General features: G+C 42.0%; 1 protein-coding gene across 3 annotated transcripts in view; it reads left to right on the forward strand.

Moving 5' to 3' along the window:
• LOC139756509 (uncharacterized) overlaps window positions 1–27,076 on the forward strand; it is a 183,095-nt gene extending 156,019 nt beyond the window's left edge. For 2 of the 3 annotated variants that reach the window (XM_071675958.1, XM_071675961.1), the window contains 2 exons: window positions 10,550–10,918; window positions 25,814–27,076. In XM_071675958.1, the coding sequence (XP_071532059.1) occupies window positions 10,550–10,918; window positions 25,814–25,817 (373 nt within the window). In that variant the 3' untranslated portion in view covers window positions 25,818–27,076. The remainder of the gene's footprint in view (window positions 1–10,549; window positions 10,919–25,813) is intronic. The other variant, XM_071675960.1, reaches the window with a different exon arrangement.
• The last annotated feature ends 335 nt before the right edge of the window (window positions 27,077–27,411 follow it).

A 27,411-nucleotide genomic window follows, 5' to 3' on the forward strand; every position in this document is an offset into this window, starting at 1 on the left:
GTGAAGTGAGTATTTTGAAGGTTTGTTGAATGTGTTAGATGGTAGAGTGACAGATATAGGGTGTTTTGGTCGAGATGGTGTGCGAAGTGACAGGGTTAGGGAGAATGATTTGGTAAATAGAGAAGGGGTAGTAAAAGCTTTGCAGAAGATGAAAGCTGGCATTGCAGTGGAATTTATTAAAAAAGGAAGTGACTGTGTTGTTGCCTGGTTGGTAAGGATATTTAATATATCTAATTTAATATTTAATATTCGATGACTCGTGGTGAGGTGCCTGAGGATTGGCGGAATGCATAAATAGTGCCATTGTACAAGGGCGAAGGGGATAAATATGAGTGCTCAAATTACAGAGGTATAAATTTGTTGAGTATTCCTGGGAAGTTATATGGGAGGGTATTGATTGAGAGGGTGAAGGCATGTACAGAGCATCAGATTGGGGAAGAGCAGTGTGGTTTCAGAAGTGGCAGATGTTTGGATCAGGAGTTTGCTTTGAAGAATGTATGTGAGAAATACTTAGAAAAGCAAATGGATATGTATGTAGCATTTATGGATCTGGAAAAGGCATATGATAGAGTTTATAGAGATGCTCTGTGGAAGGTATTAAGAATATATGGTGTGGGAGGCAAGTTGTTTGAAGCAGTGAAAAGTTTTTATCGAAGATGTAAGGCATGAGTACAAGTAGGAAGGGAAGAAAGTGATTGGTTCTCGGTGAATGTTGGTTTGCGGCAGGGGTGTGTGATGTCTCTATGGTTGTTTAATTTGTTAATGGATGGGGTTGTTAGGGAGGTGAATGCAAGAGTTTAGGAGAGGGGCAAGTATGCAGTCTGTTGTGGATGAGAGGGCTTGGAAAGTAAGTCAGTTATTGTTCGCTGATGATACGGCGCTGGTGGCTGATTCGTGTCAGAAACTGCATAAGCTGGTGACTGAGTTTGGTAAAGTGTGTGAAAGAAGAAAGCTGAGAGTAAATATGAATAAGAGCAAGGTTATTGGGTACAGTAGGGTTGAGGGTCAAGTCAATTGGGAGGTGAGTTTGAATGGAGAAAAACTGGAGGAAGTGAAGTGTTTTAGATTTCTGGGAGTGGATTTGGTAGCGGATGGAAGCAGAAGTGAATCACAGGGTGGGGGAGGGGGTGAAAGTTCTGGGAGCGTTAGAAATGTGTGGAAGGCTAGAACATTATCTCGAAAAGCAAAAATGGGTATGTTTGAAGGTATAGTGGTTCCAACAATGTTGTATGGTTGCAAGTCGTATATAGATAGGGTTGTGCGAAGAAGGGTGGATGTGCTGGAAATGAGATGTTTGAGGACAGTATGTGGTGGGAGATGGTTTGATCGAGTAAGTAATGAAAGGATAAGAGAGATGTGTGGTAATAAAAAGAGCGTGGTAAGTAATGAAAGGATGAGAGTGATGTGTGGTAGTAAAAAGAGTGTGGTTGAGAGAGGAAAAGAGGGTGTTTTGAAATGGTTTGGTCACATGGAAGGAATGATTGAGGAAAGATTGACAAAGAGGATATATGTGTCAGAGGTGGAGGGAACGAGAAAAGGGAGACCAAATTGGAGATGGAGTGAAAAAGATTTTGAGCAATCGCAGCCTGAGCATGCAGGAGGGTGAAAGGCGTGCAAGGAATAGAGTGAATTGGAACGATGTGGTATACTGGGGTTGATGTGCTGTTAATGGATTGAACCAGGGCATGTGAAGCGTCTGGGGGTAAACCATGGAAAGTTTTGTGGGGCCTGGACGAGGAGAGGGAGCTGTGGTTTTGGTGCACTATACATGACAGGTAGAGACTGAATGTGAATGAGTGTGGCCTTTGATGTCTTTTCCTAGCGCTACCTCGAGCGTATGCAGTGGGAGGGGGTTGTCATTTCATGTGTGGCGTGGTGTCAGCAGGAATGAATAAAGGCAGCAAGTATGAATTATGTATATGTATATATATGTGCATGTATATATATGTATATGTTGAAATGTATAGGTATGTATGTATGTGTGTGTGGACGTGTATGTATATAAATTTGTATGTGGGTGGGTTGGGCCATTCCTTTGTCTGTTTCCTTGCGCTGCCTTGCTAACACGGGAGACAGCGAGTAAATATAATAGATAAAACTGGAGGAAGAGTCACGCGGGGAGTGCGCATCCTCCTCGAAGGCTCAGATTGGGGTGTCTAAATATGTGTGGATGTAAGCAAGATGAGAAATAAGGAGAGATGGGTAGTATGTTTGAGGAAAGGAACCTGGATGTTCTGGCTCTGAGTGAAACGAAGCTCAAGGGGAAGAATTGTTTGGGAATGTCTTGGGAGTAAAGTCAGGGGCTAGTGAGAGGACAAGAGCAAGGAAGGAGTAGCACTACTCCTGAAACAGGAGTGGTGGGAGTATGTGATAAGAGTGTAAGAAAGTAAACTCTAGATTGATATGGGTAAAACTGAAAGATGCATCTGGGCATGAGAAGAAAGATCATGAGAGGCAAGTGTTTTGGGAGCAGCTGAGTGAATGTGTTAGTAGTTTTGATGCACAAGACCGGGTTATAGTGATGGGGGGTTTGAATACAAAGGTGAGTAATGTGGTAGTTGAGGGAATAATTGGTGTACATGGGGAGTTCAGTGTTGTAAATGGAAATGAAGAGATTGTAGATTTATGTGCTGAAAAAGGATTGGTGATTGGGAATACCTGGTTTAAAAAGAGAGACATACATAAGTATACGTATGTAAGTAAGAGAGATGGCCATAGAGCATTATTGGATTACGTGTTAATTGATAGGTGAGCGAGAGAGAGACTTTTGGATGTTAATGTGCTGAGAGGTGCAACTGGAGGGATGTCTGATCATTATCTTGTGGAGGCGAAGGTGAAGATATGTAGAGGTTTTCAGAAAAGAAGAGAGAATGTTGGGGTGAAGAGGCAGGAGGTCAAGAGAATGGTGTAAGAGGTGAAAAAGAGGGCAAATGAGAGTTGGGGTGAGAGAATATCATTAAATTTTAGGGAGAATAAAAAGATGTCTCCTCCTCCTCGGAGCTGGGTGAGCGATAGTGATATTTGACCTGTGTTTCACGCCGAACTGACGAGCCGGGACCGGAATGGCCTAGTGCAATTAAAACGGGGGTCATTAACGCGTGATGACGTATCCTTCCGCCAATCACGGCGGCCACACGTGTAAGAGGAAGAAAGAGAAAAGAATTGGATTGGCTGCCTGGTTGATTGGTGGGTTGGCTGGTTGGTGAAGAAGACGAGGGTTTTGTGGTTTCGTACGTGACCTGGCGTGACCCGCCCCCGCCCCAGCGCTGGAACAGAGATGTACGAGAGGACCAAGGACAAGGGGACAGAGCCGGACTGATTTAAAGTACGTCTGCCGTGTGTCCTTGCCGTCCACCACTCCCCCTTCTCCGCCCGGGTGTGTCAACCACCTTACTACGCTACTTAGCGTAGCGCAACCTTGCGCTGGGAAGCCTCCGTCACTTGAATAGGGAAATTCTTAGATAGAACACTGTAATATATATGATATAATATTATGGAAGAACAATCGTATGTGAACTGTTCTGGACCTGGATTTCCTCTGCATTCCCACATTGTTATGCCATACATTTTCCGTTATGGCACACAGGAACAAATAGAAAAATACATCCCAGATATGGTTGCAGGACACAAAATAGGAGCAATTGCAATGACTGAACCTGGTGCTGGCAGTGACCTGCAAGGTGTGCGCACAAATGCCCGAAGAGATGGTGATGACTGGATTCTGAATGGTTCAAAAACGTTTATCACAAATGGGTATATGGCAGATGTGGTCATTGTAGTTGCGATCACAGATACCTCTTCAAAAAGTAAAGCTCATGGTATCTCACTGTTCTTGGTAGATGAAGGAATGCCAGGCTTCAGAAAAGGACGCAAGTTAGAGAAAATGGGTATGAAGGCACAGACACCACAACCACTATCAAGAGATTGACTTGAGGAGGCAGAAGTGATATTGTGACAGTGATTGTGTCAGCGTCGCGTCGCCTCGCCGCAGTGTATCGAGACAGACTTCCCCAGAACTTTTAAAGGGGAAGTAAATGTTTATAGTTGTGTTACTGGAGTGATAGTTTTCATGCATGGTGTTTTTGACAAGAAAATAGTGAAGTTGGAGAAAAATGTAGCTTAGACATTGAAGCTTATTGATACAGTGGTGAAATTGATGAGAACTGCTATTGACGTTTGTGTGAATAAATTGTACATTTCCTTTTCCATAGCCAGAGGTTGAACCATTATGTGACATTCATTTTTTCATTCATTTTAAGCTAAAAGTTTGTTTTCTAAATTGTTTCTTACATTTTTCATATGTATATATATGTATGTGTGTGTGTGTGTGTGTGTATGTGCGTATGTGTGTGTATGTGTGTGTGTGTGTGTGTATGTATATATATATGTATATTATCCCTGGGGATAGGGGTGAAAGAATACTTCCCACGTATTCCTCGCGTGTCGTAGAAAGCGACTAGAGGGGACGGGAGCGGGGGGCCGGAAATCCTCCCCTCCTTGTATTAACTTTCTAAAATGGGAAACAGAAGAAGGAGTCACGCGGGGAGTGATCATCCTCCTCGAAGGCTCAGAGTGGGGTGCCTAAATGTGTGTGGATGTAACCAAGATGTGAAAAAAGGAGAGATAGGTAGTATGTTTGAGGAAAGGAACCTGGATGTTTTGGCTCTGAGTGAAACGAAGCTCAAGGGTAAAGGGGAAGAGTGGTTTGGAAATGTCTGGGGAGTGAAGTCAGGGGTTAGTGAGAGGACAAGAGCAAGGGAAGGAGTAGCAATACTCCTGAAACAGGAGTTGTGGGAGTATGTGATAGAATGTAAGAAAGTAAATTCTCGATTAATATGGGTAAAATTGAAAGTTGATGGAGAGAGGTGGGTGATTATTGGTGCATATGCACCTGGGCATGAGAAGAAAGATCATGAGAGGCAAGTGTTTTGGGAGCAGCTGAATGAGTGTGTTAGCGGTTTTGATGCACGAGACCGGGTTATAGTGATGGGTGATTTGAATGCAAAGGTGAGTAATGTGGCAGTTGAGGGAATAATTGGTATGCATGGGGTGTTCAGTGTTGTAAATGGAAATGGTGAAGAGCTTGTAGATTTATGTGCTGAAAAAGGACTGATGATTGGGAATACCTGGTTTAAAAAGCGAGATATACATAAGTATACTTATGTAAGCAGGAGAGATGGCCAGAGAGCGTTATTGGATTACGTGTTAATTGACAGGCGTGCGAAAGAGAGACTTTTGGATGTTAATGTGCTGAGAGGTGCAACTGGAGGGATGTCTGATCATTATCTTGTGGAGGCTAAGGTGAAGATTAGTAAGGGTTTTCAGAAAAGAGGAGTGAATGTTGGGGTGAAGAAGGTGGTGAGAGTAAGTGAGCTTGGGAAGGAGACCTGTGTGGGGAAGTACCAGGAGAGACTGTGTACAGAATGGAAAAAGGTGAGAACAATGGAAGTAAGGGGAGTGGGGGAGGAATGGGATGTATTTAGGGAATCAGTGATGGATTGCGCAAAAGATGCTTGTGGCATGAGAAGAGTGGGAGGTGGGCTGTTTAGAAAGGGTAGTGAGTGGTGGGATGAAGAAGTAAGAGTATTAGTGAAAGAGAAGAGAGAGGCATTTGGACGATTTTTGCAGGGAAAAAATGCAATTGAGTGGGAGAAGTATAAAAGAAAGAGACAGGAGGTCAAGAGAAAGGTGCAAGAGGTGAAAAAAAGGGCAAATGAGAGTTGGGGTGAGAGACTATCAGTAAATTTTAGGGAGAATAAAAAGATGTTCTGGAAGGAGGTAAATAGGGTGCGTAAGACAAGGGAGCAAATGGGAACTTCAGTGAAGGGCGTAAATGGGGAGGTGATAACAAGTAGTGGTGATGTGAGAAGGAGATGGAATGAGTATTTTGAAGGTTTGTTGAATGTGTCTGATGACAGAGTGGCAGATATAGGGTGTTTTGGTCGTGGTGGTGTGCAAAGTGAGAGGGTTAGGGAAAATGATTTGGTAAACAGAGAAGAGGTAGTAAAAGCTTTGCGGAAGATGAAAGCCGGCAAGGCAGCAGGTTTGGATGGTATTGCAGTGGAATTTATTAAAAAAGGGGGTGACTGTATTGTTGACTGGTTGGTAAGGTTATTTAATGTATGTATGACTCATGGTGAGGTGCCTGAGGATTGGCGGAATGCGTGCATAGTGCCATTGTACAAAGGCAAAGGGGATAAGAGTGAGTGCTCAAATTACAGAGGTATAAGTTTGTTGAGTATTCCTGGTAAACTATATGGGAGGGTATTGATTGAGAGGGTGAAGGCATGTACAGAGCATCAGATTGGGGAAGAGCAGTGCGGTTTCAGAAGTGGTAGAGGATGTGTGGATCAGGTGTTTGCTTTGAAGAATGTATGTGAGAAATACTTAGAAAAGCAAATGGATTTGTATGTAGCATTTATGGATCTGGAGAAGGCATATGATAGAGTTGATAGAGATGCTCTGTGGAAGGTATTAAGAATATATGGTGTGGGAGGCAAGTTGTTAGAAGCAGTGAAAAGTTTTTATCGAGGATGTAAGGCATGTGTACGTGTAGGAAGAGAGGAAAGTGATTGGTTCTCAGTGAATGTAGGTTTGCGGCAGGGGTGTGTGATGTCTCCATGGTTGTTTAATTTGTTTATGGATGGGGTTGTTAGGGAGGTAAATGCAAGAGTCCTGGAAAGAGGGGCAAGTATGAAGTCTGTTGGGGATGAGAGAGCTTGGGAAGTGAGTCAGTTGTTGTTCGCTGATGATACAGCGCTGGTGGCTGATTCATGTGAGAAACTGCAGAAGCTGGTGACTGAGTTTGGTAAAGTGTGTGGAAGAAGAAAGTTAAGAGTAAATGTGAATAAGAGCAAGGTTATTAGGTACAGTAGGGTTGAGGGTCAAGTCAATTGGGAGGTGAGTTTGAATGGAGAAAAACTGGAGGAAGTGAAGTGTTTTAGATATCTGGGAGTGGATCTGTCAGCGGATGGAACCATGGAAGCGGAAGTGGATCATAGGGTGGGGGAGGGGGCGAAAATTTTGGGAGCCTTGAAAAATGTGTGGAAGTCGAGAACATTATCTCGGAAAGCAAAAATGGGTATGTTTGAAGGAATAGTGGTTCCAACAATGTTGTATGGTTGCGAGGCGTGGGCTATGGATAGAGTTGTGCGCAGGAGGATGGATGTGCTGGAAATGAGATGTTTGAGGACAATGTGTGGTGTGAGGTGGTTTGATCGAGTAAGTAACGTAAGGGTAAGAGAGATGTGTGGAAATAAAAAGAGCGTGGTTGAGAGAGCAGAAGAGGGTGTTTTGAAATGGTTTGGGCACATGGAGAGAATGAGTGAGGAAAGATTGACCAAGAGGATATATGTGTCGGAGGTGGAGGGAACGAGGAGAAGAGGGAGACCAAATTGGAGGTGGAAAGATGGAGTGAAAAAGATTTTGTGTGATCGGGGCCTGAACATGCAGGAGGGTGAAAGAAGGGCAAGGAATAGAGTGAATTGGAGCGATGTGGTATACAGGGGTTGACGTGCTGTCAGTGGATTGAATCAAGGCATGTGAAGCGTCTGGGGTAAACCATGGAAAGCTGTGTAGGTATGTATATTTGCGTGTGTGGACGTGTGTATGTACGTGTGTATGGGGGTTGGGCCATTTCTTTCGTCTGTTTCCTCGCGCTACCTCGCAAACGCGGGAGACAGCGACAAAGTATAAAAAAAAAAAAAAAAAAAAAAAAGATGTTTTGGAAGGAGGTAATTAAAGTGCATAAGACAAGGGAACAGATGGGAACATCAGTGACGGGGGCAAATGGGGAGGTGATGACAAGTAGTGGTGATGTGAGAAGGAGATGGACTGAGTATTTTGAAGGTTTGTTGAATGTGTTTGATGATAGAGTGGCAGGTATAGGGTGTTTTGGCTGATGTGGTTTGCAAAGTGAGAGGGTTAGGAAGCATGATTTGGTAAACAGAGAAGAGGTAGTAAAAGCTTTGCGGAAGATGAAAGCCAGCTAGGCAGTGGGTTTGGATGGTATTGCAGTGGAATTTATTAAAAAGGGGGTGACTGTATTGTTGACTGGTTGGTAAGGTTATTTAATGTATGTCAATGGATTGAACTAGGGCATGTGAAACGTCTCGGGTAAACCATAAAAAGTTTTGTGGGGCCTGGATGTGGAAAGGGAGCTGTGGTTTCGGTGCATTATAAATGACAGCTAGAGACTGAGTGTGAACGAATGTGTCCTTTGTTGTCTTCTCTTAGCGCTACCTCACATACATGCAGGGGGAGGGGGTTGTCATTTTATTTGTGGCGGGGTGGCAACTGGAATGAATAAAGGCAGCAAGTATGAATTATGTACATGTGTATATATGCATGTCTGCGTATGTATATATATGTATACGTTGAAATATATAGGTATGTATATGTGCGTGTGTGGACATGTATGTATATACATGTGTATGTGGGTGGGTTGGGCCATTCTTTCGTCTGTTTCCTTGCACTACCTCGCTAATGCGGGATACAGTGACAAAGTATAATGAAAAAAGACACAATTCATACTTGCTGCCTTCATCCATTTCCCTCGCCACCACGCCATAGGGAAAGAGGTTGCACAGATGGAATGTGTTGAAGTATGGTGGCTTGTGACAATCCTGTTTATGGATGATACTGTTCTTTGCTGAGACTCAAGAGGAGTTGCAGAAGGTTGTAAAAGCATTTCGTTATGTAAGAATTGATGATTGAGGGTAAATGCAAATAAAAGTAAATCACTGGTGTGTGAAAGGAAAAAGAGCAAAAGTTTTGTAAAATCCTGCAGATTGATAAAGTGTGCTAAATTGGGTTATAGATATAGAAAGGCTGGAAAAGATGAGAGAATTTAGGTATTTAGGAGCTATCTTGGGTAAGTTTGGAGATATGGAAGGGAGATAGCAGTACAGGGTAGAAGAGTTATGGGTCATTTGATAGAATAATGCAAGTGTTGAAGTGAAGAAAAAGGATTAAGGGACAGCATAGTCCTCCTGACCCTGATTCATGCAGCAGAGACATTGACATGGAATGTTCACAGAGGTCAATAATCCAGGCTGTCTTGGCACACTGAGTCTCTTGCCATTTTATATAATGCACCAAAACCAGAGTCTGTATTCCATAGCCAAGGCTCATTGTACTCCACTTTTACCTCTACTGCTTTATCTGTGCTAGTCCAGGCCATTGATAGCACAGTGCTCCCCTTGACCCCATATAGATGAAGTTTGTTGTAGAAATTATGCAGAGGTCTAGAGGTTTATCATATGAAGTAATGGTAAATTACTTTCGAAAGTTTGTTGCATGAGAACACTTTTTTTTCTCTTTTTTCTGTAGTTTTTTTTTTTTTTTTTTTTTTTTTTTTTTTTTTTGTGTGTGTGTGTGTAAAATTTCACAAGAGTAAGTTAGAACTTGATACTGAAGTGAACAGAGGTATTGTAAGGGATTTTCAAAAGATTGCTTGTTAAATGAAGAGGGGTAAAGAATGAACATCTTTGAACAGTCACTAATTTAACTGGCCCCTCTGGCAACTAACTGGAAAAATTTATCAAGTGATATTGGGAAAGACTTTGCCATACAAGAAATTGGATATGAGGAAAGTGGGCAATAGAAAAAAATATGCCTGTTAGAGAGGCTAAAGGAATGAATAAGGGACATTTAGAAACGCCCAGGTAGAAAACATAATGCATGGATGATTTAAGCATTTGATGCGTGCACATACTAGTATTTAAGAGAAGAATGTGCGTAACTGTTAAAGGTGTCTGCAAATGTTTGTGATTTTTCTTTTTTAGCAGTTTAATATCGTGGATTGTAACATCTATCTATATTGCTGATGCCAGTTCCCTTTAGGAATTCCCCCAAGTGGGAAGAGTCTCCATAACTGGTGCCACTTTTTAGCCTTTATTGCCTCAGTGTTTTCAGAGGCTCTTACCTAATGCTCCTACTTACTACTACTACTTAATTTTCCTTCGTATTACTTTTGCCAATGCTCCTGTTTGATACTCCTATCTGCTACCACTATCTGTTCCTATCATTTTGCATGAAGGCAAGTCTAGTGAATAGTGCTCACCATAGGAAAATCTAGTGCTGGGAAGACTGAGTTGTGTGAATTAAGTGTTGTTAATTGTTATGTGTGACGAGGAGAGATTGTATGTTTGTGGACAGAATGCCAGTTGTCCACGTGGGTGAGGCAGAAAGTAGAGAGAGCTACCCGAGTCAGAGGAGTGCAACTTGACAACCACTGAAATGCGGGCTCACTACACAGCCATCACTAAACCTCCCAATACCCATGTGGGTAGTACCAGTGATATACCTCCCTGGTTAGTGGCTGCCTACCAACTAGCAACTACTCAGCTGGTAAGTAGGCAGGTCAGATTATAACAGAAAAGTAAATTCATTTCTGCTTCACTTTGTGATGTAGTTCAGCAGTGCTTATCTCTGAGAGATGAAACCTTAATTTGACCAGAAAAATATCATCCCATATCAGTTGGAAGTGTAGTAGTGCAGATTCCTACTAGGTATGTGCATGCCCTTAAAGATATGATATATTTCACAGACCTGTTGTCCCAGTTCCCAAGAAAATACGTAAAATACTTGTAGGTGGTGCCCCAGTCGCGGCAGGAGAGACCTCCAAAGTCCATTTGAAACATGGAAATGTTTCAGTGAACAAAGTGGTTAAAGAAGAAAATAACATGCTTACTTTGGATCTCCATGGTATGACTGTTGTAGAAGCTATTCAAGCAACTGAAGAATTTATCTTCCAGAACTTAGATAAGCACAGTATTCGAATAATAACTGGTCGTGGCCTACATAATGTAGATAAAGTACCCAGAATCAAGCTTGCAATTATAGAGAGGCTAAAGAATTCTAACTACAGATTTAAAGAGGTTGATAAAGGAGGGACCCTTATAGTAACCCTCATCAGGTAAGTCAGAATACTGTACATACATTTGTAATCTAATTTCTTAAAATCTTGGGTCACCACAGAGAGGAAAGTTTTTTGTCCTCATAGAGCAGATTTATTAGGACAGTAGAAAGGAGGTATTATTGTACATAATGATGAAAACAGAAGGAGTCACGTGAGGAGTGCTCATCCTCCTTGAAGGCTCAGATTGGGGTGTCTAAATGTGTGTGGATGTAATCAAGATGGGAAAAAAGGAGAGATAGGTAGTATGTTTGAGGAAAGGAACCTGGATGTTTTGGCTCTGAGTGAAACGAAGCTAAAGGGTAAAGGGGAAGAGTGGTTTGGGAATGTCTTGGGAGTAAAGTCAGGGGTTAGTGAGAGGACAAGAGCAAGGGAAGGAGTAGCACTACTCCTGAATCAGGAGTTGTGGGAGTATGTGATAGAGTGTAAGAAAGTAAATTCTAGATTGATATGGGTAAAACTGAAAGTTGATGGAGAGAGATGGGTGATTATTGGTACATATGCACCTGGGCATGAGAAGAAAGATCATGAGAGGCAAGTGTTTTGGGAGCAGCTGAATGAGTGTGTTAGTGGTTTTGATGCACAAGACCGGGTTATAGTGATGGGTGATTTGAATGCAAAGGTGAGTAATGTGGCAGTTTAGGGAATAATTGGTATACATGGAGTGCTCAGTGTTGTAAATGGAAATGGTGAAGAGCTTGTAGATTTATGTGCTGAAAAAGGACTGGTGATTGGGAATACCTGGTTTAAAAAGCGAGATATCCATAAGTATACATATGTAAGTAGGAGAGATGGCCAGGGAGCGTTATTGGATTACGTGTTAATTGATAGACGCACAAAAGAGAGACTTTTGGATGTTAATGTGCTGAGAGGTGCAACTGGAGGGATGTCTGATCATTATCTTGTGGAGGTGAAGGTGAAGATTTGTTGAGGTTTTCAGAAAAGAAGAGTGAATGTTGGGGTGAAGAGGGTGGTGAGAGTAAGTGAGCTTGGGAAGGAGACTTGTGTGAGGAAGTACCAGGAGAGACTGAGTACAGAATGGAAAGAGGTGAGAACAAAGGAGGTAAGGGGAGTGGGGGAGGAATGGGATGTATTTAGGGAAGCAGTGATGGCTTGTGCAAAAGATGCTTGTGGCATGAGAAGCGTGGGAGATGGGTTGATTAGAAAAGGTAGTAAGTGGTGGAATGAAGAAGTAAGTTTATTAGTGAAAGAGAAGAGAGAGGCATTTGAACAATTTTTGCAGGGAAAAAATGCAAATGAGTGGGAGAGGTATAAAAGAAAGAGGCAGGAGGTCAAGAGAAAGGTGCAAGAGGTGAAAAAGAGGGCAAATGAGAGTTGGGGTGAGAGAGTATCATTAAATTTTAGGGAGAATAAAAAGATGTTTTGGAAGGAGGTAAATAAAGTGCGTAAGACAAGGGAGCAAATGGGAACTTCAGTGAAGGGGCTAATGGGGAGGTGATAACAAGTAGTGGTGATGTGAGAAGATGGAGTGAGTATTTTGAAGGTTTGTTGAATGTGTTTGATGATAGAGTGGCAGATATAGGGTGTTTTGGTTTAGGTGGTATGCAAAGTGAGAGGGTTAGGGAAAATGATTTGTTAAATAGAGAAGAGGTAGTAAAAGCTTTACGGAAGATGAATGCTGGCAAAGCAGCAAGTTTGGATGGTATTGCAGTGGAATATATTAAAAAAAGGGGTGACTGTATTGTTGACTGGTTGGTATGGTTATTTAATGTATGTATGATTCATGGTGAGGTGCCTGAGGATTGGCGGAATGCTTGCATAGTGCCATTGTACAAAGGCAAAGGGGATAAGAGTGAGTGCTCAAATTACAGAGGTATAAGTTTGTTGAGTATTCCTGGTAAATTATATGGGAGGGTATTGATTGAGAGGGTGAAGGCATGTACAGAGCATCAGATTGGGGAAGAGCAGTGTGGTTTCAGAAGTGGTAGAGGATGTGTGGATCAGGTGTTTGCTTTGAAGAATGTATGTGAGAAATACTTAGAAAAACAAATGGATTTGTATGTAGCATTTATGGATCTGGAGAAGGCATATGATAGAGTTGATAGAGATGCTCTGTGGAAGGTTTTAAGAATATATGGTGTGGGAGGCAAGTTGTTAGAAGCAGTGAAAAGTTTTTATCGAGGATGTAAGGCATGTGTACGTGTAGGAAGAGAGGAAAGTGATTGGTTCTCAGTGAATGTAGGTTTGTGGCAGGGGTGTGTGATGTCTCCATGGTTGTTTAATTTGTTTATGGATGGGGTTGTTAGGGAGGTGAATGCAAGAGTTTTGGAAAGAGGTGCAAGTATGCGGTCTGTTGTGGATGAGAGCGCTTGGGAAGTGAGTCAGTTGTTGTTTGCTGATGGTACAGCGCTGGAGGCTGATTCATGTAAGAAACTGCAGAAGCTGGTGACTGAGTTTGGTAAAGTGTGTGAAAGAAGAAACTTAAGAGTAAATGTGAATAAGAGCAAGGTTATTAGGTACAGTAGGGTTGAGGGTCAAGTCAATTGGGAGGTATGTTTGAATGGAGAAAAACTGGAGGAAGTAAAGTGTTTTAGATATCTGGGAGTGGATCTGGCAGCGGATGGAACCATGGAAGCGGAAGTGAATCAAAGGGTGGGGGAGGGGGCGAAAATTCTGGGAGCCTTGAAGAATGTGTGGAAGTCGAGAACATTATCTTGGAAAGCAAAAATGGGTATGTTTGAAGGAATAGTTGTTCCAACAATGTTGTATGGTTGCGAGGCGTGGGCTATGGATAGAATTGTGCGCAGGAGGGTGGATGTGCTGGAAATGAGATGTTTGAGGACAATATGTGGTGGTTTGATCGAGTAAGTAATGTAAGGGTGAGAGAGATGTGTGGAAATAAAGAGTGTGGTTGAGAGAGCAGAAGAGGGTGTTTTGAAATGGTTTGGTCACATGGAGAGAATGAGTAGGGAAAGATTGACCAAGAGGATATATGTGTCGGAGGTGGAGGGAACGAGGAGAAGTGGGAGACCAAATTGGAGGTGGAAAGATGGAGTGAAAGGCGTGCAAGGAATAGAGTGAATTGGAACGATGTGGTATACCGGGGTCAATGTGCTTTCAATGGATTGAACCAGGGCATGTGAAGCGTCTGGGGTAAACCATGGAAAGTGTGTGGGGCCAGGATGTGGAAAGGGAGCTGTGGTTTCGGTGCATTATTACATGATAGCTAGAGACTGAGTGTGAACGAATGGGGCCTTTGGTGTCTTTCCTAGCACTACCTCGCACACATGAGGGGTTAGGGGGTTGTTATTCCATGTGTAGCGGGGTGGCGATGGGAACAAGTAAAGGCAGACAGTATGAATTATGTACATGTGTATACATGTATATGTCCGTGTGTGTATATATATGTGTACATTGAGATGTATAGGTATGTATATTTGCATGTTTGGACGTGTATGTATATACATATGTATGTGGGCGGGTTGGGCCATTCTTTCGTCTGTTTCCTTGCGCTACCTCGCTAACGCGGGAGACAGCAACAAAGCAAAGTAAATAAATGAATATAAATAATGATGTCAAATATCAATTACTTTTTTTCAGGACTAAATTATCATTTTGTTGTTTCTTGATATATTGTCTTGTGGTACCTTTATTAAGGTCATCCCAGTAACACTATAAATATTTCTTTTTCTTTTTGCATTCTTGTCTGCCATTTCCTGCATTAGCAAGATAGCACAAGGAACAGACAAAGAAAGGCTTCATTTGCTAACATCCATTCTCTAGCTGTACTGAAAAGCATACCCCCCCATCCAAAACCAGGGTTCACAGACCTTTCATTGGTTCTGCAAATCCTTTGTATGCCCAGGTTCATTCCATTGATGTTATGTTGTCTCCTGTATAGTTCATCAATCTAATCCACTTTGTCCTATGGAAGCTTTTCACCCCGTGCATGTTTGGGCCCCAGCCACTCAACATTATTTCATGCCATCCTTCTGTCTCCAGTTTGGTCTCCCCCTTCTCCTTTTTCCCTCCACTTCTGACACGTATATCTTCTTTGTCAACCTCTCATCCCACATTCCTTCCATATGTCCAACCAGTTTGGCACACCCATTTCTGCGCTCTCAACCTTCTTTTTATTATTACAAAAAAAAAATATATATATATATATATATATATATATATATATATATATATCTTCTGTTTCCCATTTTAGAAAGTTAAAAGATACAAGGAGGGGAGGATTTCTGGCCCCCCGTCCCCTCTAGTCGCCTTCTATGACACGCGAGGAATGCGTGGGAAGTATTCTTTCACCCCTATCCCCAGGGATAATATATATATATATATATATATATATATATATATATATATATATATATATATATATATATATATATATATTTTTTATTTATTATACTTTGTCGCTGTCTCCCGCGTTTGCGAGGTAGCGCAAGGAAACAGACGAAAGAAATGGCCCAACCCCCCCCCCATACACATGTATATACATACGTCCACACACGCAAATATACATACCTACACAGCTTACCATGGTTTACCCCAGACACTCCACATGCCATGCTTCAATCCACTGACAGCACGTCAACCCCGGTATACCACATCGCTCCAATTCACTCTATTCCTTGCCCTCCTTTCACCCTCCTGCATGTTCAGGCCCCGATCACACAAAATCTTTTTCACTCCATCTTTCCACCTCCAATTTGGTCTCCCTCTTCTCCTTGTTCCCTCCACCTCCGTCACATATATCCTCTTGGTCAATCTTTCCTCACTCATCCTCTCCATGTGCCCAAACCACTTCAAAACACCCTCTTCTGCTCTCTCAACCACGCTCTTTTTATTTCCACACATCTCTCTTACCCTTACGTTACTCACTCGATCAAACCACCTCACACCACACATTGTCCTCAAACATCTCATTTCCAGCACATCCATCCTCCTGCGCACAACTTTATCCATAGCCCACGCCTCGCAACCATACAACATTGTTGGAACCACTATTCCTTCAAACATACCCATTTTTGCTTTCCGAGATAATGTTCTCGACTTCCACACATTCTTCAAGGCCCTCAGGATTTTCGCCCCCTCCCCCACCCTATGATCCACTTCCGCTTCCATGGTTCCATCCGCTGCCAGATCCACTCCCAGATATCTAAAACACTTCACTTCCTCCAGTTTTTCTCCATTCAAACTCACCTCCCAATTGACTTGACCCTCAACCCTACTGTACCTAATAACCTTGCTCTTATTCACATTTACTCTTAACTTTCTTCTTCCACACACTTTTCCAAACTCAGTCACCAGCTTCTGCAGTTTCTCACATGAATCAGCCACCAGCGCTGTATCATCAGCGAACAACAACTGACTCACTTCCCAAGCTCTCTCATCCCCAACAGACTTCATACTTGCCCCTCTTTCCAAAACTCTTGCATTTACCTCCCTAACAACCCCATCCATAAACAAATTAAACAACCATGGAGACATCACACACCCCTGCCGCAAACCTACATTCACTGAGAACCAATCACTTTCCTCTCTTCCTACACGTACACATGCCTTACATCCTCGATAAAAACTTTTCACTGCTTCTAACAACTTTCCTCCCACACCATATATTCTTAATACCTTCCACAGAGCATCTCTATCAACTCTATCATATGCCTTCTCCAGATCCATAAATGCTACATACAAATCCATTTGCTTTTCTAAGTATTTCTCACATACATTCTTCAAAGCAAACACCTGATCCACACATCCTCTACCACTTCTGAAACCACACTGCTCTTCCCCTATCTGATGCTCTGTACATGCCTTCACCCTCTCAATCAATACCCTCCCATATAATTTACCAGGAATACTCAACAAACTTATACCTCTGTAATTTGAGCACTCACTCTTATCCCCTTTGCCTTTGTACAATGGCACTATGCACGCATTCCGCCAATCCTCAGGCACCTCACCATGAGTCATACATACATTAAATAACCTTACCAACCAGTCAACAATACAGTCACCCCCTTTTTTAATAAATTCCACTGCAATACCATCCAAACCTGCTGCCTTGCCGGCTTTGATCTTCCGCAAAGCTTTCACTACCTCTTCTCTGTTTACCAAATCATTTTCCCTAACCCTCTCACTTTGCACACCACCTCGACCAAAACACCCTATATCTGCCACTCTATCATCAAACACATTCAACAAACCTTCAAAATACTCACTCCATCTCCTTCTCACATCACCACTACTTGTTATCACCTCCCCATTTGCGCCCTTCACTGAAGTTCCCATTTGCTCCCTTGTCTTACGCACTTTATTTACCTCCTTCCAGAACATCTTTTTATTCTCCCTAAAATTTAATGATATTTAATGATGATATATAATGATATATATATATATATATATATATATATATATATATATATATATATATATATATATATATATTATCCCTGGGGATAGGGGAGAAAGAATACTTCCCACGTATTCCCTGCGTGTCGTAGAAGGCGACTAAAAGGGGAGGGAGTGGGTGGCTGGAAATCCTCCCCTCTCGTTTTTTTTTAATTTTCCAAAAGAAGGAACAGAGAAGGGGGCCAGGTGAGGATTTTCCCTCTAAGGCCCAGTCCTCTGTTCTTAACGCTACCTCGCAAATGCGGGAAATGGCGAATAGTATGAAAAAAAAAATATATATATATATATATATATATATATATATATATATATATATATATATATATATATATATATACATATATATATACATACACATACACACGCACATATACACACACACACACATACACATATATATATACATATGAAAAAAGTAAGAAATAATTTAGAAAACTGAAACTTCTAGCTTGAAATGAAATGAGAAAATGAAAGTCACATAATGGTTCAACCTCTGGCTATGGAAAAGGGAAATGTATAATTTATTTACACAAACGTCAATAGTAGTTCTCATCAGTTTAACCACTGTATCAATAAGCTTCAATGTCTAAGCTACATTTTTTTTCCAATTTCACTATTTTCTTGTCAAAGCACCATGTATGAAAACTATCACTCCAGTAACACAACTGTAAACATTTACTTCCCCTTTAAAAAAGTTCTGGGGAAGTCTGTCTCGATACACTGCGGGACACTCTACCTACCTGGCAAGGTTTGTGTTGCAATGGTTCTTGATTCACAAACGTAGTAGCATCACTTGTGGGCGGAAGAACATTCTTGTAACCACAGCAAGGATCACAGTCCGTGCAACTCCATTATGATGGTTCTTCTCCTGCTGGCCAAATCCTGCTTCATATATGTTTATATATCAAGACAATAGATATTTCTAAACTAAAACTATTTTTCTTTTTCTTCTTCCCTCTCCATCGTCACCAGACTTGCTCACCTCACAACACCACTCCACGACCTTCGCTACACATATTGGGTATTAGAATTAAAACATATCCCCCCCCCCCTATCCACCGCCGATCTAACCCCTTGGCCCTCCCGTGGTAGAGGGGGCGGTCGAGTCTATCCGGTCAGGGTTCCCATATAGCGCAGGGGTACCAGGTGAAAGGCGACACCCCCTACCCCAGTCTCAAACGCCATTACAAGCCTAAGTTTTAAGTCCCTTACGTGTGGGGTTTCCTGCTAGGTTCCCAAGCGAGATGGGTGGGTTGGGATATCCCTCCTGGGACTCCCTTCACCAGGTGGGGATGGGGGACTATGGGAAACGTACAACATCCCACCCATGGGACCCACAGTTAGGATGTGGGTGTTGGAAGACCCTATGAATGGGTTGTGTTGATGCATGTGTGGGCTCGTCAGCGACCAGCTGTTTCTAGTGTGTTCTTAACTTGATCTGTAGAAGTCCTGCTAGAGATTATGTACCCATTTGGTACGACGGTACGACCCTTGAGTACGACGGTACAACCTTTGGGTATGACGGCCATGACTTTGTAGTCTTGAACCAGGTCATCTTTCTCCGAAAATTATAGGCTTATTGACTGGGTGCCGACTCTTCTTTCTAGCTTTCACCATAAGTCCATTTCAGTTTTCTTTTGCAGTTTTCGGTAACATACGCATCATACTCTATCATTTGTTTATGGATGGGGTTGTTAGAGAGGTGAATGCAAGAGTTTTGGAAAGAGGGGCAAGTATGAATTCTGTTAGGGATGAGAGAGCCTGGGAAGTGAGTCAGTTGTTGTTCGCTGATGATACAGCGCTGGTGGCTGATTCATGTGAGAAACTGCAGAAGCTGGTGACTGAGTTTGGTAAAGTGTGTGAAAGAAGAAAGTTAAGAGTAAATGTGAATAAGAGCAAGGTAGTTAGGTACAGTAGGGTTGAGGGGCAAGTCAATTGGGAGGTAAGTTTGAATGGAGAAAAACTGGAGGAGGTGAAGTGTTTTAGATATCTGGGAGTGGATCTGGCAGCGGATGGAACCATGGAAGCGGAAGTGGATCATAGGGTGGGGGAGGGGGCGAAAATCCTGGGAGCCTTGAAGAATGTGTGGAAGTCGAGAACATTATCTCAGAAAGCAAAAATGGGTATGTTTGAAGGAATAGTGGTTCCAACAATGTTGTATGGTTGCGAGGCGTGGGCTATGGATAGAGTTGTGCGCAGGAGGATGGATGTGCTGGAAATAAGATGTTTGAGGACAATGTGTGGTGTGAGGTGGTTTGATCAAGTAAGTAACGTAAGGATAAGAGAGATGTGTGGAAATAGAAAGAGCGTGGTTGAGAGAGCAGAAGAGGGTGTTTTGAAATGGTTTAGGCACATGGAGAGAATGAGTGAGGAAAGATTGACCAAGAGGATATATGTGTCGGAGGTGGAGGGAACGAGGAGAAGTGGGAGACCAAATTGGAGATGGAAAGATGGAGTGAAAAAGATTTTGTGTGATCGGGGCCTGAACATGCAGGAGGGTGAAAGGAGGGCAAGGAATAGAGTGAATTGGATCGATGTGGTATACCGGGGTTGACGTGCTGTCAGTGGATTGAATCAGGGCATGTGAAGCGTCTGGGGTAAACCATGGAAAGCTGTGTAGGTATGTATATTTGCGTGTGTGTACGTATGTATATACATGTGTATGGGGGGGGGGTTGGGCCATTTCTTTCGTCTGTTTCCTTGCGCTACCTCGCAAACGCGGGAGACAGCGACAAAGTATAAAAAAAAAAAATATATATATATATATATATATATATATATATATATATATATATATATATATATATATATATATTAAGAGTTAAGAGTAAATGTGAATAAGAGCAAGGTTATTAGGTACAGTAGGGTTGAGGGTCAAGTCAGTTGGGAGGTAAGTTTGAATGGAGAAAAACTGGAGGAAGTAAAGTGTTTTAGATATCTGGGAGTGGATCTGGCAGCAGATGGAACCATGGCAGTGGAAGTGAATCATAGGGTGGGGGAGGGGGCGAAAATCCTGGGAGCCTTGAAGAATGTGTGGAAGTCGAGAACATTATCTCGGAAAGCAAAAATGGGTATGTTTGAAGTAATAGTGGTTCCAACAATATTATATGGTTGTGAGGTGTAAGCTATAGATAGAGTTCTGGTGAGGAGGGTGGATGTGCTGGAAATGAAATGTTTGAGGACAATATGTGGTGTTAGGTGGTTTGATCGAGTAAGTAATAATAGGGTGATAGAGATGTGTGGTAATAAAAAGAATGTGGTTGAGAGAGCAGAAGAGGGTGTTTTGAAATGGTTTGGCCACATGGAGAGAATGAGTAAGGAAAGATTGACCAAGAGGATATATGTGTCAGAGGTGGAGGGAACGAGAAGTGGGAGACCCAATTGGAGGTGGAAAGATGGAGTGAAAAGGATTTTGAGTGATCAGGGCCTGAACATGCAGGAGGGTGAAAGGCGTTTAAGGAATAGAGTGAATTGGAACGATGTGGTATACTGGGGTCGACGTGCTGTCAATGGATTGAACCAGGGCATGTGAAGCATGTGGGGTAAACCATGGAAAGTTGTGTGGGGCCTGGATGTGGAAGGGGAGCTGTGGTTTCATTGCATTATTACATGACAGCTAGAGACTGAGTGTGAATGAATGTGGCCTTTGTTGCCTTTTCCTAGCGCTACCTTGCACACATGTCGCTGTCTCCCGCATTAGTGAGGTAGCGCAAGGAAACAGACGAAAGAATGGCCCAACCCACCCACATACACATGTATATACATACACATCCACACACGCATATATACATACCTGTACATCTCAACATATATATATATACACTACTCAGACATACACATATAAACACATGTACATAATTCATACTGTCTGCCTTTATTCATTCCCATCGCCACCCGGCCACCCATGAAATAACAACCCCCTCCCCCCTCATGTGTGCGAGGTAGCTCTAGGAAAAGACAGCAAAGGTCCCATTTGTTCACACTCAGTCTCTAGCTGTCATGTAATAATACACCGAAACCACAGCTCCCTTTCCACATGAAGGCCCCACAGAACTTTCCATGGTTTACCCCACACGCTTCACATGCCCTGGTTCAATCCATTGACAGCATGTCAACCCTGGTATACCACATTGTTCCAATTCACTCTGTTCCTTGCACGCCTTTCACCCTCCTGCATGTTCAGGCCTCAATCACTCAAAATCTTTTTCACTCCATCTTTCCACCTCCAATTTGGTCTCCCACTTCTCCTCGTTCCCTCCACCTCTGACACATACATCCTCTTGGTCAATCTTTCCTCACTCATTCTCTCCATGTGACCAAACCATTTCAAAACACCCTCTTCTGCTCACTCAACCACACTCTTTTTATTACCACACATCTCTCTTACCCTTACATTACTTACTCGATCAAACCACCCCACACCACATATTGTACTCAAACATCTCATTTCCAGCACATCCACCCTCCTGTGCACAACTCTATCCATAGTCCACGCCTCACAACCATATAACATTGTTGGAACCACTATTTCTTCAAACATACCCTTTTTTGCTTTCCGAGATAATGTTCTTGACTTACACACATTCTTCAATGCTCCCAGAACTTTTGACCTCTACCCCACCCTATGATTCACTTCTGCTTCCATGGTTCCATCCGCTGCCAAATCCACTCCCACATATCTAAAACACTTCACTTCCTCCAGTTTTTATCCATTCAAACTTACCTCCCAATTGACTTGTCCCTCAACCCTACTGTACCTAATAACCTTGCTCTTATTCACATTTACTCTCAGCTTTCTTCTTTCACACACTTTACCAAACTCAGTCACCAGCTTCTGCAGTTTCTCACATGAATCAGCCACCAGCGCTGTATCATCAGCGAACAACAACTGACTCACTTCCAAGCTCTTTCATCCACAACAGACTGCATACTTGCCCCTCTTTCCAAAACTCTTGCATTCACCTCCCTAACAACCCCATCCATAAACAAATTAAACGACCATGGAGACATCACACACCCCTGCCGCAAATCTACATCAACTGAGAACCAATCACTTTCCTCTCTTCCTACATGTCCTCGATAAAAACTTTTCACTGCTTCTAACAACTTGCCTCCCACACCATATATTCTTAATACCTTCCACATAGCATCTCTGTCAACTCTATCATATGCCTTCTCCAGATCCATAAATGCTACATACAAATCCATTTGCTTTTCTAAGTATTTCTCACATACATTCTTCAAAGCAAACACCTGATCCACACATCCTCTACCACTTCTGAAACCACACTGCTTTTCCCCAATCTGATGCCCTGTACATGCATTCACCCTCTCAATCAATACCCTCCCATATGATTTACCAGGTTTAGTCGACAAACTTATACCTCTATAATTTGAGCACTCACTTTTATCCCCTTTGCCTTTGTACAATGGCACTATGCAAGCATTCTGGCAATCCTCAGGCACCTCACCATGAGTCATACATACATTAAATAACCTTACCAACCAGTCAACAATACAGTCGCCCCCTTTTTTGATAAATTCCACTGCAATACCATGCCAAACCCGCTGCCTTGCCAGCTTTCATCTTCCACAAAGCTTTTACTACCTCTTATCTGTTTATCAAATCATTCTCCCTACCCCTCTCACTTTGCACACCACCTCGACCAAAATACCCTATATCTGCCACTCTATCATCAAACACATTCAACAAACCTTCAAAATACTCACTCCATCTCCTTCTCACATCACCACTACTTGTTGTCTTCTCCGAAATAGCCCCCTTCACTAATGTTCCCATTTGTTCCCTTGTCTTACACACTTTATTTACCTCCTTCCAAAACATCTTTTTATTCTCCCTAAAATTTGATGATACTCTCTCACCCCAACTCCCATTTGCCCTCTTTTTCACCTCTTGCACCTTTCTCTTGACCTCCTGCCTCTTTCTTTTGTACATCTCCCAGTCATTTGCATTATTTCCCTGCAGAAATCGTCCAAATGCCTCTCTCTTCTCTTTCACTAATAATCTTAACTTCTTCATCCAACCACTCACTACCCTTTCTAATCTGCCCACCTCCCACGCTTCTCATGCCACAAGCATCTTTTGTGCAAGACATCACTGCTTCCCTAAATACATCCCATTCCTACCCCACTCCCCTTACCTCCTTTGTTGTTGCCTTTTTCCATTCTGTACTCATTCTCTCCTGGTACTTCCCCACACAAGTCTCCTTCCCAAGCTCACTTACTCTCACCACTCTCTTCACCTCAACATTCTCTCTTCTTTTCTGAAAATCTCTACAAAGGTTAACATTCTTCTCCACAAGATAATGATCAGACATCCCTCCAGTTGCACCTCTCAGCACACTAACATCCAAAAGTCTCTTTCACGCACCTATCAATTAACACGTAATCCAATAATGATCTCTAGCCATCTCTCCTACTTACATACGTATACTTATGTGTATCTCTCTTTTTAAACAAGGTATTCCCAATCACCAGTCCTTTTTCAGCACATAAATCTACAAGCTCTTCACCATTTCCATTTACAACACTGAACACCCCATGTATACCAATTATTCCCTCAACTGCCACAATACTCACCTTTGCATTCAAATCACCCATCACTATAACCCAGTCTCATGCATCAAAACTACTAACATACTCACTCATCTGCTCCCAAAACACTTGCCTCTCATGATCTTTCTTCTCATGCCCAGGTGCATATGCCCCAATAATCACCCATCTATCTCCATCAACTTTCAGTTTTACCCATATCAATCTAGAGTTTGCTTTCTTACACTATCACATACTCCCACCACTCCTGTTTCAGGAATAGTGCTACTCCTTCCCTTGCTCTTGTCCTCTCACTAACCCCTGACTTTACTCCCAAAACATTCCCAAAACACTTCCCCGTTACCCTTGAGCTTCGTTTCACTCAGAGCCAAAACATCCAGGTTCCTTTCCTCAAACATACTACATATCTCTCCTTTTTTCTCATCTTGGTTAAATCCACACACACATTTAGACACCCCAATCTGAGGCTTCGAGGAGGATGAGCACTCCCCGCATGACTACTCCTTCTGTTTCCCCTTTTCGAAAGTTAAAATACTACGAGGGGAGGGTTTCCAGCCCCCCACTCCCGTCCCCTTTAGTCGCCTACTACGACACGTGAGTAATGCATGGGAAGTATTCTTTCTCCCCTATCCCCAGGGATATATACATACATACATACATACATCGCTACCTCGCAAACGCGGGAGACAGCGACGAGGTATAAAAAAAAAAAAAAAAAAAAACATACATACATATACATACACTTTTTTTTTCATACTATTCACCATTTCCCGCATTAGCGAGGTAGCGTTAAGAACAGAGGACTAGGCCTTTGAGGGAATACCGTTACCTGCCCCCCCCCCCCCCCTTTCTCTGTTCCTTCTTTTGGAAAATTAAAAAAAAATCAAGAGGGGAGGATTTCCAGCCCCCCGCTCCCTTCCCTTTTAGTTGCCTTCTACAACATGCAGGGAATACGTGGGAAGTATTCTTTCTCCCATATCCCCAGGGATAATACACTGATGCAGACATATACATATATACACATGTACCTATTCATACTTGCTTGCCTTCATCCATTCGTGGTACTACCCCACCCCACAGGAAACAGCATTGCTACCTCCCACTTTAGCAAGGTAGCACTAGGAAAATGGTCAAAAGAAAAGGTCACATTCATTTACACTCAGTCTCTAGCTGTCTTGTGTAGTGTATCGAAACCACACTTCCCTATCCACATCCAAGCCCCACAGACCTTTCCGAGGTATGCCCCAGATGTTTCGCTTCCCCTGGTTCAGTCTCTTGACGGCATGTCGACCCTGGTATCCCACATCATTCCAATTTATTCCTTGCACACCTCTCACCCTCTTGTATGTTCAGGCCCCGATCACTCAAAAATCTTTTTCACTCCATCCTTCCACCTCCAATTTGGTCTCCTGCTTCTCCTTATTCCCTCCACATCTGACACATATATGTCCTCTTTGTCAGCCTTTCCTCACTCAATCTCTCCATGTGTCCAAACCATTTCAACATACCCACTTCTGCTCTCTCAACCATACACTTTTTATTACCACGCATGTCTCTTACCTTTTCATTGCTTCATCAAAATTCATTTGTTTTTTATTGCTACCTATTTCCCTCTTCCACCTCTTTCATCCGCTTACCAAAAAATTTCTATTCCTTTACTATTAATCTAATATCATGTAAGCTAGTTACAAACTAAAGCCTCTTACATCCCTCTCTTCATTTTATATATTTTCTGTTTGGCACAAGCTTTAGCAGGAGATAGATCCTAAACTTTAGATACATTCTCAGGGTTTGAACCCTTTAGAATAAAGAAAAGCTGCAGATGTTACACTGTAGTGCATCAAGCTATTTGTAGAAAAAGTTATATGTCACCTTCCATATATATATAATTTTTTTTACACAAGAGTAACCAGGTAGATGACTGACTATAACATCTTACAGGTAATATCTGCTATCTACATCTCTGATGCCTGTCCTGTTCAGGAACTCCCTTACTGGTGAACTCCAGTACCACTTATTGACCTTTAGTGGCTCACCCTTAACAAGTACTGGCAGAGGGTAACTCTAGTGCAGTGTTTTCAGAAGATATAGGTAATATCAGTTTTGAGTTTTGTGAGATTTTATCGTTGAGTGTCTTAGGACTGGACCCCATCTTCATTTGATTTGCTGGAATGACACCTGTCATACGAATGACTGATTTGCATAGAATTTGTTCTGCGTGTAGAGTCATGTTAAGAGAATAGTCCTACAATGATTTAATGTTTTGAATTTTAAGCTTTCATGATGGCAGCTGTTTATTTATGATATATATTTTAAACTTAGTTTATATTAGTTTTAGTGTGCTTGGTCCTCTTTAGACTTTGTTCAAGTGATTGGCATCAATCTTTAAAGAAAGCAGGTTGTGAGGTTAAGAGGCGATTATGTATTCCAAATAAAGAGTGGTTACTTTGCTCTTTTTTTTTAAGGAATGTTCTTTTAAAATGTTTTAATACTGTTTAAAATGGATGTTTGATTTTATGTATTACTATTTTTTTTATGAAGTTTAACTCCTTTTGCTTTAAGACACTGAATCACTCTAGATTAAAATACTAAAATTCTGAAGTCTGAAAAAGCACTGCAAAACAGCATTTCCATATCCTGTTGGTACATTTCCAACACCTTGAAGGCTTTTAAATATGTTGTATGAACAACAACCTGAACTCACATTAAGCCTTATTTTACAACTGAATTGTAAAATGGCTCTAATTTTTGAAACATGCATTTTGGTACACATTGAGAAGGCTGTTAAAACCTTTTAGTGAATAAGCACTGTGAAAACTTGTAATTTTATGCTTATTGCTCAAGATTTTTTTTGACACTGTGGATGTGAGCTTGCTGATTCTGTTTACGATGATTCTAATCCTGTCATGTGAATAATCAACATCTTTGTAGCTAGGAGAGTCAATCTTGCATGGGAATTTCAAATGTAAAACAATCACCTATTTATTTAACTTGTTATAGAGGATGGTTTTGAAGATGCTGAGAAATAATTTCAGCAGAAGGAGGAAAGCATTGTAATCATATATGTTTCATGAATATCATTGTGTATTTAATTAAAGTACTGGTAAAGTGAAGTACTGGTAAAGTGACTGAGACACTTTACTACTTATGTTATATGTATATCAGTGTTTATTTATTTAAAATGCAAGTAAACAGACTGATGCATTTAATATATTTCCATTTTCCAAAAGAAGGAACAGAGAAGGAGGCCAAGTGAGGATATTCCCTCAAAGGCCCAGTCCTCTGTTCTTAACGCTACCTCGCTAACGCGGGAAATGGCGAATAGCTTGAAAGAAAGAAATATATATATATTATTATTTTATCCCTGGGGATTGGGGAGAAAGAATACTTCCCACGCATTCCTCACGTGTCACATTCCTCACGTGTCGACTAAAGGGGACGGGAGCGGGGGGCTAGAAACCCTCCCCTCCTTGTATTTTGACTTTCTAAAAGGGGAAACAGAAGGAGGAGTCACGTGGGGAATGCTCATTCTCCTCGAA

The sequence above is a fragment of the Panulirus ornatus genome, chromosome 22 (genome assembly GCF_036320965.1).
Source record: "Panulirus ornatus isolate Po-2019 chromosome 22, ASM3632096v1, whole genome shotgun sequence".
Lineage (NCBI taxonomy): Eukaryota > Metazoa > Arthropoda > Malacostraca > Decapoda > Palinuridae > Panulirus > Panulirus ornatus.